The sequence below is a fragment of the Chelonoidis abingdonii genome, chromosome 24 (genome assembly GCF_003597395.2).
Source record: "Chelonoidis abingdonii isolate Lonesome George chromosome 24, CheloAbing_2.0, whole genome shotgun sequence".
Taxonomy (NCBI): domain Eukaryota; kingdom Metazoa; phylum Chordata; order Testudines; family Testudinidae; genus Chelonoidis; species Chelonoidis abingdonii.
In genome coordinates, this window is record NC_133792.1 from 5,366,834 (window position 1) to 5,388,409 (window position 21,576).

The following is a 21,576-nucleotide window of genomic DNA, read 5'->3' on the forward strand; positions in this document are numbered from 1 at the left end:
ACTGACCAGCACAAAGCCTAGAACGACTCCACTCGCAGAGATCTCCTCGGGGACAGCTAGTGCTGAGGCAGCCTCTCCCTGGATACACGCTCGGGAAGCGTACACTAGAGGGGAACTGGGGCACTAGGCTGAACACAATAACTGTGCAGCCAGCAGAGCAAAGGGGCTTGGGGCAGAGAGAGACGCTTTCTAGTCCAGTGCCCCAAAGCCAAAGGGGTGAGAGGAGCCTCCTCAAACGCTCATAAATCGCAATAGGCATCTCAGCAAAGAGCACTGCAGGAGAAGGGAGAGGCAGCAGAGATGCTCTGGCACTCTGGAGCTGCCTGCTAAGTGCCAGGGAGCCGGCATAACACGCACACACTTCCCTGTGCTGACACACTTCCTTGTGTCCCAACATGATCTCATGCTCTGGTGGGGAGAGACTGAGACCCATGGTGCCAGCCCTCTGAGAGGGGAAGCTGAGCGGGGGAGCTGCTGCTGCTCATGCTGCGCATGCAGTGACCTGCTCTGAAGAAGCAATCGCTCCAGAACCTGATGAAGGTGCCCTGGTTTCACCTTCCGGTGCCCTCAGACAGCCTGCCTACCCCCACTTACCTGCTGCTTCCGATGTCTAGGCCCCAGCCCTGGAAGTGCCCCAGCCCCTACTCCCATGTTGCTTCCCCGATCTCTCCTCCCTACCCATGGCCCTGGCCCCATGAGCTCTTGCCTTGATACCCTGCTGCCCCTTTGCAGCACCTGGGCAGGCTGTGTGCTGTCCAGCCACCCTGCCTCCGAACTGCCCCCAAGGAATAACTCAACGTGCCTCACACCTCCTTCTTCCTTTAGACACCAAGGATGGACCTACCGCCTCCATGGAGGGTGAGGGTTCTGCTGGCAAAACTCAAACACCACCCTGGCTTCTCCATGCAGCCATGCACATGGGGTCTCCGAGCCCGGGCTCCAGCCTGAATGTCTATGCAGCAATTAAACAGCCCCATAGCCCAAGCACCACGAACCTGAGTCAGCTGACATGGGCCAGCTGCAGATGTTTAATTGCAATGTAGACGCGCCCTCTCTGTTCCTGGCTTCTGCCAGCCCCACAACAAACAGAGTACAGCACAACGCAAGGCCGTGGGGACTGAGCCCAGACGCTGCTCTGAGCAGGAATTGGCAATGTGGTGCAGACCTGTGTTTGCTGCATGGGAATTGGGGAGGAGGGGGGACTACAGAAAATGGGTTATGAATTTTCCACTGAGACCGGCCAGGGTTGTCACCTACCTTGGGAGAAACAGTGGTCTAGCCAGCGGATTAGACACACACCTGAAGCAGGAGCATGTCCATACCTACTTGCTCTGCACATCGGACAGTCAGTTTGAGTCTCTGTGCCCCAGTTGTCCTTGTTGGTGAAAGGGACGGCGTGTGCACACTAGGTCTGTAAGGTCCTGAGAGCCTACATATGAGAAGTGCAAAGTAACAGTCCCATGTATAGTCAGGAAGGTGAGGCACAAATGGGTGAGTGATTTTCTCAGAGACCTGGTGCACTAGTATTGGCCTTTTCACATTGATGATCGCTTATTTTAAAGCCAAAAATGTTCATGGTTCCATATATTTACTATCAAAGTAAGTAAAAATATCAGCAGAACCAGTGCTGCTAGAGACTCATGTGTTTCAGGAGATTGACAGAATATTTGACTCTTAATGGGAAAGGTGTGCAGGGGAGGAGGGCAGGTTTCTTGCTTTAGATTGTAATACATTTTCAGTGTGCTCCTGGCAGCCTGCACTGTCTAGTGCATTAGGTTAGGAATCAGCGAGACCTGGATCCTGCCCTTGTGGACTCAGATACTGAGAGTCCTGTGTCCAGTATAATTCTCATCTGAACCTTGAGTTACACTATGAGGTACTAGCAGTGGTAATGTCTGTCCCAAATCTGGACTTAGCGTCCAAAATCTGGGTGCTTACCTGAAACTCCCCCAAGCTCACTCCAGCTTGGATTTTACTTCGCTGCCACCAGATAAGATTTAGGCTTTATCAGCCTGGGTTCCCAAATACTCTGGGGGACCCTCTGTGGCCTCCCCAACTTCTTTGGGAGACCCCCCAGACTCGAAATCTGAGTCTACCGGTAAGGAAAATCCCCTCCCTTCCCTCTCTCCGGGGTCCTGCTCTGAGCACTTGATGGGAATTGATGCAATCTCCTTAAATCACAATACCAGAAACCTTGTCTCCTTTTCTCCCAGAGGACAGTTTCAACACAGGGAAACTAAAGTGTTTTCTCTCTTTTCCTGTAGTGTTCCGCCTGGGGACGATGGGAAATGACCCAACTGGCTGGGCTTTTCTTTCTGCCCCCTTAGCCTGTCACAGATGTAACGACTCTTGGGCACAAAAATTCCTTTCCCCTTTGCTCCCTTAGTTAAGAAACTTCCACAAGTTTTAAAAAGGACTTTATATAAAAGAAAGAAATACAGAACAATAATACTGCATTAAAAGATCATACAGGCTTCTTGCTTATAGGAAATGTGGATAACCAGTTTGATTTTAAAATAGCAATCCAGCAATCAACCCAGTAAATCAACACAAAGCCAATAAACTGCCTATTATTTGTTTTCTTTGTACTTACAGACTTTTGTAGATATTTGAGATGATGGAGTTAGAAGAAAAGCTTGTTTACCCACAGCGGGGAAAACAAAGATCCTGAGTACCAAATTCCCGCCCTGACTTTTTTTATAAAAATCCAGTTCTCTGTTGGTCTCTGGTCAGGTGTTTGGTTCCCCTTTCACGGTAAAAAGAAATTAACCCTTACTATCTACTTATGACCTGTGAACAATCACTGTAAACATAAAATATTCTTTACTTCATACTCGCTTTACTTGGGACGTGCATAGCAGCATGGCTAATTTACGGGCGTATCACCCATGAAATGATTTTGCTTGATGAAAGTGAATGGTGGCGACTGCAGCTTTATCGGAGTGTACTCCTAGGGTCGCTGCAGCTAAACTTTGCGATGACACAGCAACTGGGTGTGTCAATAATGAGGAGGGCAGGTGGATCTGTTTGTCGTGTAGAACCCTTCTCCACCATTTAGTGCTAGCCTCCGCATGAGTTTGATGGGCAGGCCTGGGTTCCTTTGGATCCTGCCTCCAGTCACAGGTATAAATTCCTGATTTTCTTTCCATATTAATTTTTGGGTGTGGCTCCACCCCTCTCGGTACGTCCTGGCCAGTCACCGAGGACCGCTAGGTAACCCCCACTTACGTGCCAGGATGGAGATCCAAAGAATAACACAACACACACGTGTTATTCAGCACAGGAATTCTTCTACACGGGAAGTAAGTATATTAGTAAAACACTACAGTCAGGATCACTGGTGCCACAGTATTACCTGTGATATTTTCCCAGCATCTGACCTGTGTTGATGGGGGCAAGGCCAGATGGCTCCAGTAAAGTACTGGAGAACAGGTATGTTAGCCCCAGGCTAAACAAATCCCTAGTACCTTGGTAACAAATGGCAGTTGCTCCAGGTTAATAGGCACTTGGAGCCAATTTAGATCTTTCTAGAAGCAGTGGAGTAGCTACTTAATTAGAACACCTGCAGCCAATCAGGGCAGGCTATCAGGGCACCTGGGTTTAAAAGGAGTCACCCCAGTCAGGCAGAGAGGAGCCAGAGGAGAAGAGCGTTGTGTGAGGAGCTGGAGCAGAAGGAGGCAGGCGCTGATAGTGAGAGACGTATGCTGGAGGATTGAGGAGGACAAGCGTTATTAGATGGAAGGTCCTGTGGTTGAGGATAAAGGTGTTTGGGGAGGCCATGGGAAGTAGCCCAGGGAGTTGTAGCTGTCATGCAGCTGTTCAGGAGGCACTCTAGACAGCTGCGACAAGTCCCTGGGGACCGGAGTAGAGGGCAGGCCTGGGTTCCCCCCAAACCTCCCAACTCCTGATCAGACACAAGAGGAGTTGACCCAGACTGTGGGGAAGATCACTGAGGTGAGCAAATCTGCCAATAAGCGCAGGACCCACCAAGGTAAAGGAGGAACTTTGTCACACCTAATACAGAAAACATAAAAACCAGTGTCCTGTTAGTGCATGTAGTTTGTAGGGGCCCTGGATGAGCTGTGATAATATCTCCTGCAATGGCAATTAGCACCTTGGCTGACTGGGTTCAGTACAGCCCCGAAGACTCTCACATGGGATAAGGTAGTAAGTCCCTCCGTTGGGTTTAATAGGCAGCAGGTAAGAGAATCCCCAAACCCTTACCACTGGCTTGAGGACACCGTCTGGGAGTAGGGAGTCTCCCAGACAATTTCTCTGACCCTCTAAAAGATGGAGCACTCACAGCTCCATGAGTGCTCCTCAGGTTCAGAGATGGCTCTGGACAGCTCCAGTTGCTGCTGACAGGCATCCTCTTCATGCAGGAGTCTGGCTGCTCCAGTCCCAGGACTTCTGCTCCTCACAAAGGGGTGCAGGTTACTAACCTCGACAGATCCTAACCTATGTCTCCTACACTAGCGCTTAGACGGATGGCAGCCCTGGACCAGCAGCCAGAGCTGGGATGCTGTGTGATGACTGATTTCTCTAGGGAACCGGAGAACTAACCTGGGAGTCACCTTGAGGAGGGAAAGGACCAAGCTGAGGGTGTTGCAGGCAGAGGCTCTTTCTCAGGGGGACCCTGCATGCACCCAGGATGCAGCAGCTCACCCACAGGCAGCCATGCCCTTTCAGTGGCTGGCTTCAGACTGGTTTCTCTCCTCTCCAGTGCTCCCTGGGGGTGGGCAGCTCACTTCCTATGGGTCAGGGCTGCTCTTCTCCCAGGCTTTCACTTGTCAGTCACTTGTCTCTGCTCCACTTCTCACTCTCAGAGGCTGCCCCTCCTTTGAGCAGGGGGCTGGTAGCCATGCTGGCTCCTGGCCATCCTCCCCCTAGCTGACAGGTCCCCTGTCACTTTGGTCTAAATAGTGTCTCTCCTCTCTCCTGCAGGGTGGCCCAGCAGACTCTGAGTCTGCCCTTGGCTCTCTCCCAAACTACCAGCTTACAGAGACCCAGGGACCCAGGTAAGCTCCTGGCAGGCTACACTTTGCTAACTGGACATGCATCAAAGCATTTAAATGTCAGAAAACACCTCATTTGAGGCTCAGTGCATGATCCTAAAGCTGCCACACACCGTTTCTCCTGATACAAAATAATATTGCTCATTATCTCCTGTAATCTCAGCATCTGGCAGGGTCGGCTCCAGGGTTTTTGCCACCCCACGCACCAAAAAGGAAAAAAGAGAAAAAAAAGCTGCTTTCACGATCTGCAGATTTACCGACACCGCTTCAGTGGCAATTTGGCGGCTGGTCCTTCGCTCTGAGATGGAGTGAGGGACCCTCCGCTGAAGACCCAGACCTGGCACCCCCCACTGTTGGCCGCCCCAAGCAGCTTTGGGCTGGTGCCTGGAGCCAGCCCTGGCATCTGGGAATGTACATATCTTTACACTCCAATAATGGCCCCGTGTGTCTTTATTGACACAGGATTTTGGTGTGCTCAGGCTCGTCTCTCAGAGGGGTGTATTTGATCAGTTCTGTATTGATCAGCCAGTGCCCTCCAGTCCCATTGGCGTTGGGCAGGACAGCATCCTTAGCTAAAGGAAGGCACGGAGCACACAACAGAGTTATTGCCTCTTGGTTTCCATTTGCCTTCCCCTGCTCTGTGCCTGGTCGGAAAGGGTCAGCTGCAGCTGCAGTCAACAGCCTCCCCAAGGGGCAGGGAGGAGGCAGATCCCTGTCTCCATCCCCCTCCATGCTGGCCCACAGAGCAGGTGGCCGGCACCTTCCTGCAGGGGCCCCCTATGCGAGGCAGGGTCAGCAATTACCATGTGTTTGCAGTCGGACGAGTGCAGTCGGCAGCGTTGTGTTTGGGATTGTCGAACTCTCTCTCTGTTATACTTCCTCTGTGGGATGTGTAAGTATTTCCAGGGCCCTCTGGCTGGCACGTCAGTTTTTCATTTCTGTGTCTCTCTGTATGGAACGTGCGCTTTCAAAGGTTCCTTTGCAAAATGCAGCACTTCAAAGTCAGGGCAGAACAAGCACAGGTTCCTGTCTGCATTGCCATGTGGCTCAGTCAGACGGTCACCCATGCTGCCGATCCCTACCCAGGGCCCTGGCTGAATGGGATGCAGTGAACCTGGCAGCTGTCTTTTGTTATCATTGGATCATCTTTCACCATACAGCCTGAGTGCTGTAACTAGCGGGGCAGGGTTCTGCATCAGAAATACCATGTGATCCTGTAACAAATGCCTGAGTCATAACTCATGTGCACAAGGGGCAGAGGTTGAGGTTAGGCTGGTGAATGTGACTCGAACTTTTGAGGGCTGCACTGTATAATCTTTCTGTTCTTTTAAGGTAGCTTTTTGTGGCATTTCCAAGTTTAAAAAAACCCCCTATGGATAGGAAGCAATGACACTTTTTCTTACGGAACGGTTTGCTGGGTGGCATTCCTGCAGGATATGCTCAGCAAGACAAGCGCTCTCACAGAACCCTTGCAAATTGAGTGCTGTCTTGCGTGCCCTGAATGAGGCAGGGATCTGCCCTATTCCAGATATGTCTCCAGAGGGAAACATCACAGGGCACAAATAGAGCACTGTCAGATTGTTAGTAAAAAACTGGCAATCATTAGGATCTGTGTGCGTGTGAAAAGCTTTAACCCTTTGTGTGTGTGAAACCCCTGTGTGCGTGTGAAAAGCACACACTTTAACCCTTTCGCACTGTCTGGCTGGCCCAGTTTGCATTGCTACCCCAAATTGCTGTTGGGCAACGGCAGCAGGGTTTTAGGAAGGACAGAACGGACACACTTGAAAACAGCAACAGGCTTTTCTTCCACTGTAAAGAAACTGACCCTTAGGTGCAGACTAGACCCGGGAAATGCTCTTCCAGAGGGTATGAGTCTGAGAAGGTTACAAGCAAGGGGGAAAGGCCTGTTCTAAGATAAATAGTGATAGGGATTTGCCCAGCTCAGTTACACAAGTCACTCGGGAGCTGCTGGGCAGGGAGAGCTGATGGTGCTAGCTATGAGGCTTTATATGTCCAGCTAGTCACTAAATCACATGCTCTGCTCACTGCCCACACTCACTCCTAGCACAGCCCTGACGCTGGTGCCTGCCCCTGCACTGCGCTCAGCACCATCTGTTTGGAGGGCAGGGCCCACAAAGCAAGGCACTTGTGTTCAAGTGCAATCATTCTGCCCCCAAGTGTCCTTACACCAGAAATGCAGAGAGCCGGGAAGGGTTTGCCTCATTTCTCATGGCTGAGAAAGGCATGCTTTGAAAGTGACCCTGTGTGCTTTGCTGTAAGGAGGTGTCTGGGCATCGCTGTGTTTTAAAGGAGGGGAGCGAATAAACAGGGGCAGAAGTGACTTTGCATTGGAGCTGTTAACATGTGACCTGCCAGCGTTTATTTGAAAGTGATACTGGTGTGCTGCTGTGCACAATATGCGGCGCAGCTCTGCTGGGAGACAGTGAACTTCCCACAGCCCTGAATAGCTCCAGAGTCAACACTGGCAGCCAGGCAAGTGTCAGCATAACATGCTAGCCCCTCGCCAGGAGAGAGATGCCGCCTGTTCTTGTGCCAGCAGGTGCTGTTTCCAGTGTGTGCAGGGTGCTGTGGCTCATTGCGCCATGGCACAGCGCTGAGGGTCTGCAGCTCCACAAGGGTCCCTGACTAGAGGACTTCGATCTCCCCTCTTTTGCTTTGTCTTTCAGAAATGTAGATGGCAGCTGCTGGCTGTGAAGGACTCACGCCCGACTGACTCGGTGCAGCGCCTCACACTGCCCACCATGATCCTCTGCATGCTGCTGCTGGCTTCCCTGCCTGAACCATCCAGTGCCGAAGTCAACCCCGGTAGGGACCCTAATCCCCTGCCTTGTGTGTTTTCATTTCCCCCCTTATTTTCCATCTTACAATGGACCCATTCGTATGAAGTTGTAAACATGGTGCCAGAGCAGCTGCCTGTGTGCCAGTCGCCCAGCCTTCCCAGAGTACAGGTGGAAATCCCAGCTCCACACTGGCGCATGGACATATTCCCTGTCCTGCCCTACAGGTGGGTCTGCAACCAGTGAGCCTGTCTCAGCACTGGAGATCCAGCTACCACCAGGAGCCCCATGGGCACTGGATGAGTAATGAGAGGCAAGCGTCAGGCCGGCTCTGGGGTACTGGGCTCACTTCAGATACAGGCAGGTGGGAAAGCTGGAGAGCTGCAGCCAGGAGGAGTGGACTCTGGAGGGGCTGATACAGGAGGAGAGGTTGGGCTCAGCTTGGCTCAGTGCTTGGTCCAGTCCCAGGGCAGAGGGACACAGACCAGATAGAGGAGGGGGACGTGCCCAGGGGATGGGATCCCATGGGGCAGGTCATAGGCTGTAAGTGAGAGGGGAGGGACATGGTGCAGAAAAGGGAAGGTGTTAGTTAAAGGTCAGAGAAAGTCACAGTTATGAGGTGTGTTGGTTTGTGGGATTGTCTATAACCAGCCCCAGCGTGACACTGGACCCTGTCTTGGCCAAGCCCCCGGGCACGTGCAAGGGGGCAGCTCTGTCCTTGAGGGGTCTGATGGACTCTTTGCCTCTAACATTATTTCTTTGGAGACCCCGGCGAGTGTCCTGTTCTGTCACTGCTCTGGTCCATCTCCACCTCTCTGAGCCCCAGCGCAGCCCCAGCTCCGGGCCATGCTGGCCTGTAGCCAGGGCCAGAGTAAAGCAACCTGGGGCCCATAACACACCTTGACATGAGGCCCCATGTGGTGGCCCCATCCCAACTTGGAGTGGGGTAGCAATTGGGCTCCCCTCCTGCCTCAGAAGCAGCATTTGGAAACCTGTTCCCCCTGGGTGGGTGTGGGAGGCAATACTTACCCAGGATGAAGGGTCACACCCACAGCCCTCTGCTGGGTGGGGTTAACACCCTATTGAGGTGCACAGGGCAGCTGCCCCCTTCAAGGCTAATCACAGGACTTCAGGAGCTGGCACCCTATGCACAGGGTTATAGTCTTGATAAGCTGAATTTGTCCCTGCCTGCTGTTAGAATCTTTGGCTACTTACCGCTGCATGCACGCACAGCTCTGCTAGTGCCCCTCAATCCAACCTGAAGCTCCTCTGCTCTCCCAGCCCTGGGCTTTCCCCCACTCCCCAGCTCTGCCAATGCCCCTCAGTCCTGACACAGAGCCCCCTACTAGTCAGGTCCTGTGCTCTACCGCACAGACAGCTCTGGTGATGACCCTCACTTGTCATCTGCAGACCCCCTGATGGCCCAGTCCAGACATTGGCAAGTCAAATGTTGATTCTATTGTGTAGGATGTTTGCCAGACAATTATTGTTGTAGGGATGGTCTAGATAATACTTAGCCCTGCCATGTGCAGGGAACTGGACTAGATGACCTCTTGAGGTCCCTTCAAGTCCTACAATTCTATGGTTCATCTATGGGCAGTGAAGTGGTAAATGTCCCCGAAAGAATAGCTGTCTTTCAGTGTATAGCTTCCCAAACTGAACTGGGGCCGTCAATGGCACATGTGCTCATTGTCTGCCCTCACTCCTCCGATGTACATGATTCTATAAACTGGAAAGGATATTTATTATGCTGACCATAGTCAGCCCTAGAAGGAGGTTCAGGAACACCAACATGGGATGCAATGGCAGAATGCAAGATGGCAGAATATTCTAGAGTGCCGTCATTTTCGAATTGGACAGACTGGGACATCAACGGGGTGTCTTTGTTCAGTGTTATTTTGGGAGATCCACCATATCATTTACTCCCCTGGCTCATGAAGCCATGACCAGATGTAAGAGCACGTGGCAGAAGGTGTAATTACACCTTGAGCTGGAACAAGATGGTGCCTTTGATCAAGGCAAGATGGAGCTGCTTACAAAGCTGTTTGGGTGCCAGTGCGTATAATGTGTGATAGACCCAGGCCAGTTGGGAACAGCAGAGTAGAAGGGAGAGATACTGGCCACTGGAGAAGCAGTTTTCTGTTCCCTGACTGACCAGAGCAGGGGCTGCTCCAAGCTAATGAGAACACCTGACTCCAATTAATCTAAGAGTCAGGTGAGGCTGTTAAGCACCTGACTCTAATTAAGGCCCCTCTGATGCTATAAAAGGGCTCACTCCAATCAGGCCAAGGGGGAGCCAGAGGAGAGGAAGTGTGTGCGAGGACCTGGGAACAAAAGGCATGCAAGAAGCTGAGAGTGAGTAGGCATACTGCTGGAGGAATGAGAAGTACAAACGTCATCAGACATCAGGAGGAAGGTCTGGTGGTGAGGACAAAGAAGGTGTTGGGAGGAGGCCATGGGGAAGTAGCCCAGGGAGTTGTAGCTGTCACACAACTGTACCAGGAGGCAGTATAGTCAGCTGCAGTCCACAGGGCCCTGGGCTGGAACCCAGAGTAGAGGATGGGCCCAGGTTCCCCCCAAACCTTGATCAAACACAGGAGGAATTGACCTGGACTGTGGCTTCTACCAGAGGGGAAGGTCTCTGGGCTGTTTCCCAACCCACAGGGTGACTCTGTGAGGTGAGCAAATCCGCCAATAAGCGCAGGGCCCACCAAGGTAGAGGAGTAACTTTGTCACAAATGTCATCCATTCCAGTGGGCATAGGGTGCACAGTGTGACGTATGTAGGGAGTGCTGTCACCAGGATTGGGGCGATGATGGCACTAGCTCTGTACAAGCAGCCAGACAGTGCAGCTTGGTCCAGGAGAGACAGGACAATACGGGATGCCTTGGGTGGCCACATCATTGGTTTGCGGGGGAGAGGGTTTGTGAGCACAGTGGTGACCTATATCAGTTTATTTATGAGTGCATTAAAAAATCATACATGATGCAAGATACATAGCTACTGGGTTTTGCTGGCTTGGTGGAGCTGCATGAATTGTACATCTGAGACCTCATTAAAATTGCCACCTTTGACTAGCTGTTTCCTCTTAATGTTTTCAAAGTATACCTGCACGGAATCATAGTACAAACGCTGTGGTACAACTTTCCAGCACAGGCTGGCCATCTACCACAAACTAAAGCCCAAATGCAAAGCCACAAAACAAATCCACAGTGCACATAAAGAGAAACCATGACAGTGTCCCATGTAATGCATTGCACATGGTCAGTGTACTCTCCTTCCTCTGTGCAGGCAGGGTGGAGTGCGTTGGAGACTGCTGACATGTACTTCTATGCATAGACTGGCTAACCCCCCACCCCAAGTTTCTGCTGTGACTGCAGCATGTAGTAGTGTGGGTCGATGTGAGTGGAGCATCTGGGGCCAGGGAGGGTTCAGAGCAGGCGCATCCTGAGATGTCTCGATTTGATGTTCGTTCCAGTCTCTCAGAAAGGTCCCTTTGCTGCTGGTGGTGTTACTCCTTCATCTGTCCTTGCTGTATAGTCCACCACCATTTTCTCCTCTGTCTCCAACATCTCCTCTGATGCATCCGATTTGCGCTGCAGTTCATAGAGCTGGCCTGACCTGCTGGCAAACTGCCTTTGCATGGCCTGGAACACCTCATTCCCTCTTGCTGCACAGGTCCAGCAGCCTCTAGCATTCTCAGTGGCCTGCTACAGGGTGGGAGGATGTGCCTGGCCTTAGTCTCTCGCTGGAAGACAGGTTCTCCAGCCCTCCAGTCATGTTTGTGGCTCTTTCCTGCACCGTTTCCAGCTTTTTCCAACATCTTTTTTGAAAATGTGTATAGCAGTACCGAATGCAGTATTCCAATCTCAGTCTCCTATACGAGGTGAAATCACCTCCCTACTCCTACTCAGGCTTCCCCTGGTTATACATCCCAATTCAAATTAACCCTTTTTGCCACAGCATTGCGCTGGGGGGCTCACGTCCAGTTGCTTGTCCACTAGAACACCTAAATCCTTTTCAGAGTCACTGCTTCCCAGGATACGGTCCCCATTCTGTAGGTATGGGCTGCAGTCCTTATTCCTAGGTGTATGACCTGTCCTTTGGCTGTATTCAAATTCATCTGATTTGGATGGGCCCAGCTTACCAAGTGATCCAGATCGAGCTGTATGAATGCCCTGTCCTCCTCATTATTTACAGCTCTGCCAATATTTTTATCCGCAGTGATGGATGAAAATGCTGACCAGTGTTGGGCATAGAACCAATCCCTACAGAACCCCACTAGAAACATCCCTATGAAGTGATGATTCCCCACTGATGACACCTTTTGAGATCTGTCAGCTAGTAGTTCTTAAATCATTCCAAGTCATACTGTATAGTATCACTTGAACTTTTTTGATTACTATAAAAGCAGCAAAGAGTCCTGTGGCACCTTGTAGACTAACAAATGTATTGGAGCATGAGCTTTCCTGGGTGAATACCCACTTTGTTGGATGCATGTATTCACCCACAAAAGCTCATGCTCCAATACGTCTGGTAGTCTATAAGGTGCCACAGGACTCTTTGCCGCTTTTACAGATCCAGACTAACAAGGCTACCCCTCTGATACTTCAATTACGATGTTATACAGTACTAAGGCAAAGTCTAAGTCTATTCCAGTGTAGTTGTAGCCATGTCTCGAAGGATATTACTGTTATCCTTGTCATGCTGTCTGAAGTGGCAAGGGCAGACACCCCAAACTTGTGGTATGGTCTATAATTAGATTTCCACACCCCAGTACCAAATGTGAACTCCCAAAGTACTGCAGTAGTATAGTATTCTAATGGAGTCACAGACAGTCCCCTTAGACACTCCAGTCTCTCTTGCCCCCCAGGCAAGCTGGACTATGTGAAAAATGGTCATTTACACCAAAAATCGCACCACATTCAGGTTGCCCCCAGTCCCAAGAAATCGGTCACTTGCCCCAGACCGATTTGGTACTTACGCCAAAGTGGCACTTTGGTGCTTACACCGAAGACTGTACTGATAGCAAACTCCATAGTAAACTAACTAAATGTTTATTTGCTAAGAAAAAGAAATGAGAGTTTTTGAGGGTTAAAGCAGGTAAAATATATGTACAGGTGAGTCTCAGTCTATAAGTCCAAATGGCAGCAGAGATGTAGTGGTCTGCCAGTTTCCCAAAAGTCTCTCAGGGCTACCCAGAATAACTCTGAGGATCTCCATGGTCTTATTCAGTTATTCTGCTCTTTTAGAATCCAAAGAGTCCAGAGATACAGGCCCTTTCCCTGAATCCATATTTATAGCTTCTTCTCACAGAAAACAAGCTGACAGGGTCACTACCCACATGGCCTCTTCCTCTGATGATGAACGAGTGAGTGAGAAATGCATTTAGAATCTTTGACTTCCAGTCATGACACACAGTGATCACTTGCCTTGAAATTAGCACTTTTCTGTTAAAGTTCTTCATCTGCATTCCATGGGGCTTCTTTCTCATTTGATGGGATATCTAGTTGTGGGGTGTACACAGGGCCACCCAGAGGATTCAGGGGGCCTGGGGTCTTTGGTGGCGGGGGTCCTTCAGCTCTGGATCTTCAGTGCACTTTGGTAGCGAGTCCTGGAGCGAGTGAAGGACCCGCCGCCGAATTGCTGCTGAAGACCTGGAGCGGAAGAAGCCCTTGTTGCTGAATTGCAAGACCCGGAGTGGAAGAAGCTCCGGGTCTTCGGCAGCGGGTCCTTCACTAGTTCTGGGTGTGTTCGGTGGCACTGAAGGATCTGTCGCCGAAGACCCGCCAAATACTCGCATGAGGGCCCCTGAAAACTCTCGTGGGGGCCTGGGGCAAATTGCCCCACTTGTCCCCCCCTGGGTGACCCTGGGTGTACGCAAGCAAATGTTTGCTCCTACATTATAACAGGACACAGGTAAGTGAAAATAATGCATGTGACATCACATTAGGTTTTCATGAAGTTTAAACACCAGATACACTCTTACACATTTAACAATCACTTTGATCTGTACCAGTACACAGCGAGTTGGCCTGGGGCTTTGGCATGAACTGACACTTGGTTTGCCAGCTTGGCCACCCTTATCAACCAAATTCAGGTTTGTTTCACTAGAGCTATTTTCCATAAAACCTTCTTGACTGACATTAATTATAGGTCCATCCTTTAATTCATTATTGACCAAATCCTGTACCAGCTTTCCATTATTGCCTAGCACTGATGTCAGGCGAACAATCTGTAGTTCCCAGACCATCCTGCTTGCCCGTTTTAGAGACTGGCATGACATTAGCACGTTACCAGTCTTCTGGAATTTTTCCAGTATCCCACGACTTATTAGATATTAACACCAGTGGCACAGACATCTCCTCAGCCAACTCCTTTACGACACTTGGACACAAGTTATTTAGGCCTGTTGATTTAAAATGTTTATCCCTAGCAGAAGCAGTTAAGCATCATCCTTAGGTACTAGCGGACTGGAAAAGTAGTTCAGGGGATTCAAATACATCATCCAGCTTCTTTCCAAACACAGAACAGAAATGTGTATTGAACACTTCTGCCTTTTCTGTATCATTATGAAGGATTTGACCATCTCCACCTAGTAATGGAGAAATCCTCTGCCCTGAGATAAGCAGTCAGTCAGGCTAGGTGATCACAGTGGTTCCTTCTGACCTTAAGATCTATTAATCTGTGTCTATACCATTGTTAAGATTTCTTTTGCTCCTGATCTACTTAAAAATCACCTTCTCGTCCTTGGCCCTGCCAGCTTTGGATTTTTCCCTAATCAGTTTCCCTTATCAATTTGCTACCCTCCATTTCTTCTAATGTATATTGATTGCTGTCTGCTTCTCCTTTTTTCCATTTATTATAAAACTGTCTTCCCTTCTCCTCCTAACCAGGGTGGGCTTTTAACCAAAATTATCTTGCGCTTCAAATTAAAAGTCTGATACTGATGTTTAACCTGCTCCTGTTCCCCCTCCAGCAATATGCCGATACCCTTTGGGGATGCATGAAGGGACCATCCGAGATGAAGACATTACGGCCTCCAGTCAGTGGTATGACTCCACAGGACCCCAGTATGCACGGTGAGTTAATCCCTTGGGAAAGCAATCCAGTCGTACTCTAGAATATATAAAATTGGACTGAAAATCTTTTAGCCTAAGATGAAATCCTCTTTCCCTAATGTCAGCCTTATTAAAACTCACCACCTACCTACTGTGTTTGCATAAAGATAGAGCATAAACAGGTGACCAAAGGACTTGTGATTTTTCCGGTGGACACAGGTAATGCCCCTGGCAGCCGGTGTTTCAAGTTGGCTGTTGCAGACAACTTGGTTGAAACTGTGAACCACACAAAGTCAATCTTGCAACTGGGACTTTTAGCATCATCAATCAATGGGGAACATTCACAATTTGTAGCACAGGAGTCCTACTGCTTCTTTGTCTGTTTCCAGATGGCCAGGTAAGCAGCAGTGACCAAGAGAGCTTTCATTCATCTTTGCTTGGCAAGTAGATGGTCGTAGTTCCTTTAGAAGAACTTTTTCACTGTTATTCAGACCCCCAGGATGGGTGGCTGCTTACTTAGCACTGTCTTGCATTCAGAACATATTGCATATGCATTCCATAAACAGCAGTTCCTGCAATGCAGACGTTGGTTATTCCTGCTAAAGCCATCTGTGTTCCGAGCCCTGTCTACCTTAGTGAGCACCTATCTCTCTGCTCCAGCCAGCAGTTGAGACCAGTGGGAGTTGTTGTATGCAGTGTAATTATAGCTATGTTGATCCCAGAATATTAGAGAGAAAGGTGGATGATGGAATATCTTTCATTGGGCTTTATGTTCAATTAAGGTTGTTTTAATCCCATTTTTTTTAAAATCAGCAGAGTGCCTTAAAATCTGGGAAATATACAGTTAAGGAATTGTCAAATCAGTTTCTTTCTCTGTCAAGAAATATTTCAGTCTTTTTCAGCACTACCACGTTTCCATTTTTCATCGTTACCCTTCTTGTAAAAAGACTGACTGATGACTTACTTCCAACCTTACCCCCCTGAATTATTGCTGTTGGTCTGTGGGTAATTGTGACAGTCTGTACCACTATGTTCACCCCTTTTTCAAGACTATGATAGATTTATACAAAGTATGCCTTGTGAGGTATCATTTGAAAACTCAGTCTCCAATGGGATGGCTGGTGGCAGTCAAAGAAGGGCTCCAGTTTGTTGTTTTCTGTTTGCTTATTTTAGGTGAGGGAAATAAAAACAGTAAAGCATAAAAATGAGCGGCAGTGGCACAACTGCAAAGTTAGACTGGTCAGATTGTAGGCAGGAGAAAAAGAGAGAGAACACCAGTACCAGATGTGGCAGGCAGAAATGAGACCGAAAGCAACAGCTGCTGTGCTGGAAGCTGAAAAGCCAAAAGAAGAAAGAGAAGAAACCACCCAGAGAAGAGCCATGGAGCTGAAGGGAAGGGAAGGTGAAGCCCATAAATGAGCCAGGGAGCTAAGGGACAAAGAGGCCGAGGAGAAAGAGAGAAAATACAGTCTGGAACTCTTAGAAAAACATGGAAAGATCCCAGAGTCACTGACATCTCCCTCCGCTGAAGGAATCCACAGCTGGGACCAGCTGTGTCCTGCTTACAAAGAGAACGGACTGCATTGAAGAGTACTTCCGCATTTTTTAAAAGCTTTGTGAAGTTCATAAGATACCTGAGGACAAGAAAGTCTGGTAAAGCTTTGAATGTATTTAATGAAATGCCAATTCGGGAAGCTTTAATATCTGCTAAATTTGAGGAAACTGTTAGACAAAGGTTCCAAATTACTCCTGAAGTGTATAGGGTGACATTTAGGGATCTTAAAAGGAGAGCTGGCATGAGTCACAGTACATATGTTTACTGTGTGACCTAATAAGAAAATAAGGAAAAGGGGCTGAGGATTATGACCGATTGCTTGATCTCATTGCTCAAGAACATTTCTTGAGTATATGCACTGATGTAAAAAAATTGCCTGTGGTTTAAATCTGTAAAATCTGTAGCAGGGGTGTCTACGCCGGCTGATGCCTTTGTGCAAGCCCAGATGTCCCTTGAGCGCAAGCCACAGAAGGAGGGGCACAAACCCAGCCTAAAGGGGGGATTCTGTTTTATCCCTGGGAGAAAGGAGAGTGGTTGTGGGTTAGGAGCCTAAGCACTCACTCCCAGAATCATTCCTCTCCTGGTAATCCTCATCAGAAAACGCCTGTGAAAGGGGAGGGCCCAAGAAGGTGTTACCAATGTCTCTGCTGAGCACCTGAAAAATCAGTGCCCCAAGGTGAAAGAAATTTAGCCCCAGCCAATCCATGTCAATGCAGCTGTCATCAGCACAGAAGCCCCAGAGGCACCTATGGTTTGCTTGATGAGTTTTGTGGGCACTGGCCCTGCAGAGCCAAATATGGAATTTGTTGTGGTTGCCAAGATCAATAGCAGAGAGCGCATCGAGTGGACAGACTGGTGTACAGTTTTCTCTGGTTCCGCGGAGTGTGATCCAAGAGAGCGACATGTTACCTGGCCTAATGGCAGAGCTTATGGTAGCGGGAGGATCTAGGATTCCTGTACTTTTAGCAAAAGTGTACGTGGAGTGGGAGATGTAGAAGGTGATTTGATTGTAGGGGTGGTGGACAATATTCCCATTGAAATGATGGTTGGGAATGATATTTGGCATATGTCTAAGGATATTAATGTGGTAACCAGCAGCAAAAGGAGATATTGTGCTGAGATCACAGAGGAGACTAATAAAGTCCCAGAAACTGTGAAGGGAGATAGAGAAGGTCTCTGACTCCTCTGCAGCAGAATGAGTGTGAAGAGAGTCTTGTGCACACATTGAGCTCTTCAGAAATGTTGTTATATTGTGGGTGGTAGGAGACTCCAGCTGTCACATTATACAGGAGGCAGCTGCCAGCTAGTGAGGGTAGTTCTGGGACTGAACTGATGATCTCCAGAGCTCACAACGTGCATGTTTACAGCTTGTGCCAGCTTTGAGCCAGAACTGTCACAGATTCACCTCTTCGGTGTACTGGGCACAGAGGGGGACTCATAGACTTTAAGGTCAGAAGGGACCATTGTGATCATCTGGTCTGACCTCCTGCACAGTACAGGCCACAGAATCTCACCCACCCACTCCTGTAACAAACCCCTAATCTATATCTGAGTTATTGAAGTCCTCAAATTGTGGTTTACTCAAACTCAAGAATCCTTCCGCAATGACCCTGCCCCACGCTGCAGAGAAGCAAAAACCTCCAGGCTCTCCAGTCTCGGAGAAAATTCCTCTCCAACCCTAATATGGCAATTGTGGGCAGACTCCACCAGTCTATAGGTTTCTCTGTAATAACTCAGATCCTCATTCCATCACACAACACTACTGGGCATACTTACTGCTGCGAATCAAAGATCAATTGCTAAATTAATTGCAGATTAGGCTATCCCATCATACCAATTCCCTCCATACAACTATCAAGCTTAGTCTTGAAGCGATATGTCTTTTGCCCCACTATAGGGCCTGAAGGTGTTCTCAGAACTTCACTTTCTAATGGTTAAAGAACCTTCATCTTAATTAAATCTAAACTTCACTAGTGTCCATTTATGTCAATGTATAAGTTAAATAATTCCTCTCCCTCCGAAATATTTTCCTCTGATATATTTAATAAAGAGCAATCATATTCCCCTCCACCCTTCTTTTGCTTAGGCTAAAAACCAACTCTTTGAGCTTCCTTCATAAGACAGGTTATTCCATTCCTCGCGATCATCTGAGAGCCTGTCTCTGTATTCCAGTTTGAATTCATCCTTTTAAACATGGGAAACCAGAACTGCACACAGTAATTCCAGAGAGGTCTCACCAGTGCCTATGTAATACGTCACGACCTCTCTTATCTGTTTGCTGAATACTCGCTGATCACTAAAACCGGCATTAGCTTTTTTTCACGGCCATATCACATGGTGCTCATATCATCCCTGTGATCAACCAAGTACTCCGATGGTCTTCCCCATCCTCTTTACTTCATGATTTCCCAATGCCATAAACTGCATACTTGCACTTTTCACTATTAAATTCATCCTATACTATTTCCAGTTTACACAACACTCATGCTCATCAGTGATTACAAGGAAAATGTGCAACTGGTGGAGTTCATAAATTTACCGTTATCCTCCCCCCCCCCCCCAGTGTAAAACTTGTTGCAAGCGTATGTCTCTGCTGCAAGCAAAGGTGTGAGCGTAGCACAGGTAGAGATACTAGGATTAGCTTTAATCTAGCTAGCATGGGTAACAATAGCTGTATAGATGTTGGCGACAGTGCTAGCAACCAGAGTTTGTGCCTAGGATCCCTGGAGGGCTTGTACTCTGATTACTAGCCTGCGCTACCACATCAGCACAGCAGTTTTTCTCTGGGCTAGCTAGACAAAGGCTAACTGAGGTCTGCCTACCACGACACCTTCACTTTGCAGCACAGATATACCCTAAAAGTTCCTCACCAGAGCCCTGTCATCCACTCAGAAAGGTCAGCAGCACAGTTTGACCATTCAGCCTTCTCATTGGTAGCTTAGGGCCTTACCATTTGAAACACAGGTACAGATGTTGGGCCCGTTCTAGACCAGCCGTTGGAAGAAGAATTGAAACACAATTTCCCTGTGGGTAACACAGCTGTTTACTAGTCAGCACGAGCAGAAGCTGGATCAGGGACCCTGGATTCTGTCCTTCACTCTGGGAGAGGAGTGTGGTTTTTTAGTGGTTACAGACAGGGTAACCACAACTGGCTTAGCCATTCTGAAAAGTGGTGTGGTGCAGTGGATAAGAATGGGGGTTGTCATATTAGAGAGCTGGGTCTGCTCTCTATTTATCAAATGAAAAGGGTAGGGAATGTTCAGCAGGTCTCCCTGACTGCTTTCTAGGTTGATGGTCCTGGCTGTAGTGAAAAGTAAGGCAGTGAGGTTCACAGGAATTTAAACACCGCCTAGAGGATGGGAGATTTCAACTCCTGTTCTCCTCTTTCCTAGCTCAGAGAACTTTGGCCTCGGCTGCACAGGTATTCGGTGAGTCTAGGCTGAGTTCTCATGCTTTGTCAGGTTTATCGTCAAGCTTGTGAGGTTCAGCTGTGCACACAAACGTTCAGTTATGGTTATGAAATGCTGTCTAGACAAATTCTCCCGATGTATAACTGATATTCTAGGAACCAGCGAGGAGCAGCAATGTGGCCAAAGGACAGGGTCTGTCTCAAGGTGCTTTAGATTTCTTTATAAAAAGGGGACAAAGAAAAGTGAGATAATACAGTGAAAAATCGCCACTTCAATTCATTTTTATTTAACATAAGCAATTCAGGGCTCACATTTGGTATTCTGCACTTGGGGGCGGGGGTTACATAAGATTTTTACAAAGTAAAGGTTTAAAGCTTCTCTTAAACTGAAGTCTACCATGCACCCTGAGCTATTGCTGCCCTGCAAGTCAAGGGGAGATGGGGGGTAGAACCCATTTATCGGAGGTGGGGTGTCAGTTACTGTAACCAAATACCATCCTGTGCATGTCAACTTCTGAAGCTACTGAGGCAGACCCACCCACCTGTGCGGTCCTCATTCACTACACAGCCCTAAGCACCATCCCCCCAGCCCGTCTATTGGGCATTTCCTAACTGTGGAGGTTTTCACTCTGCAGCCGTCTGGCATGTGTTAGGATATACGCCTGTTTGTTAGCCTGAGGGAGAATTTGGGGTTTGACTTTTTGATATTCTTGTATCCCTACAAATATGTGAAGAAAGAACAAAAACATTGTGTTGCTTCTGCCCACAAAGCAGATGGGGTGAAAAGAGATGATGAGATAAAATGATTTAGCTGGTGTTGGCCCTGCTTTGAGCAGGGGATTGGACTAGATCCTCCTCTTCCAACCCTAATCTTCATGATTCTATGAACTAAAGGAGTGTTTCTCAAAGCCGGTCTACCGCTTGTTCAGGGAAAGCCCTTGGCAGGCCGGGCTGGTTTGTTTACTTGCTGCGCCTGCAGGTTTGGCCGATTGCAGCTCCCACTGGCTGCGGTTCACTGCTCCAGGCCAATGGGGGCTGCAGGAAGGGCGGCCAGCACATCCCTTGGCCCGTGCCGCTTCTAGCAGCCCCCATTGGCCAGTGGGAGCCGCGATCGGCCAAATCTGCAGATGCGGCAGGTAGACAAACAGGCCCAGCCTGCCAGGGGCTTTCCCCGTACAAGCGGCGGACCGGCTTTGAGAAGCACTGAACTAAAGTGTTTTGGATGTGGTGGGAGCATATGAGCACACACTGGAAGGCTGTCTAGTGCCTCTCTCAAGCCAAGGTCAAGCAACCAATTAGGAAGGACAAGGGGGGATGGGAGGAAGGCATAAGAAACACTAAAAGTCAAAGAAAAGCCTGGCCTTGGCCAGACATGACCTCACTCCTTAACCCTCCCATAGATTGAAAAGAGATGGGACAAAGACCCCAGACTCACAACCCTCTAAAACGGAACCTGACCATGAGTTGTAAGGGGTGTGACTAGGGATGTGCACTGCAGGTATATTTGGGCCTGCTAAGGAGGAGGAGGTGGGAATGGGGAAGGGGGACGCAGAGTTGTCAAGATTTCTTTCCCCACTCTGAACTTATGGGTACAAATGTGGGGACCTGCATGGACACTTCTAAGCCTAATTACTAGCTTAGCTCTGGTATACACTGCCACCACCCAGAATTCCAGTGTCTGGGGCACTCTCTGTTCCCCCAAAACTTCGTCCCCTCCCTGGGTTGCCTTGAGGGACTT

At 48.8% G+C, this 21,576-nt stretch overlaps 1 protein-coding gene across 2 annotated transcripts in view; it reads left to right on the forward strand.

The window, feature by feature from the left end:
- Window positions 1-21,576, forward strand: part of LOC116816114 (discoidin domain-containing receptor 2-like) — a 158,926-nt gene that overhangs the window by 69,872 nt on the left and 67,478 nt on the right. Inside the window, exons 2-4 of one of the 2 annotated variants that reach the window (XM_032765159.2) lie at window positions 4,945-5,018; window positions 7,703-7,841; window positions 14,793-14,895. In XM_032765159.2, coding sequence (XP_032621050.1) covers window positions 7,778-7,841; window positions 14,793-14,895 — 167 coding nt within the window. In that variant the 5' untranslated portion in view covers window positions 4,945-5,018; window positions 7,703-7,777. The remainder of the gene's footprint in view (window positions 1-4,944; window positions 5,019-7,702; window positions 7,842-14,792; window positions 14,896-21,576) is intronic. The other variant, XM_032765233.2, reaches the window with a different exon arrangement.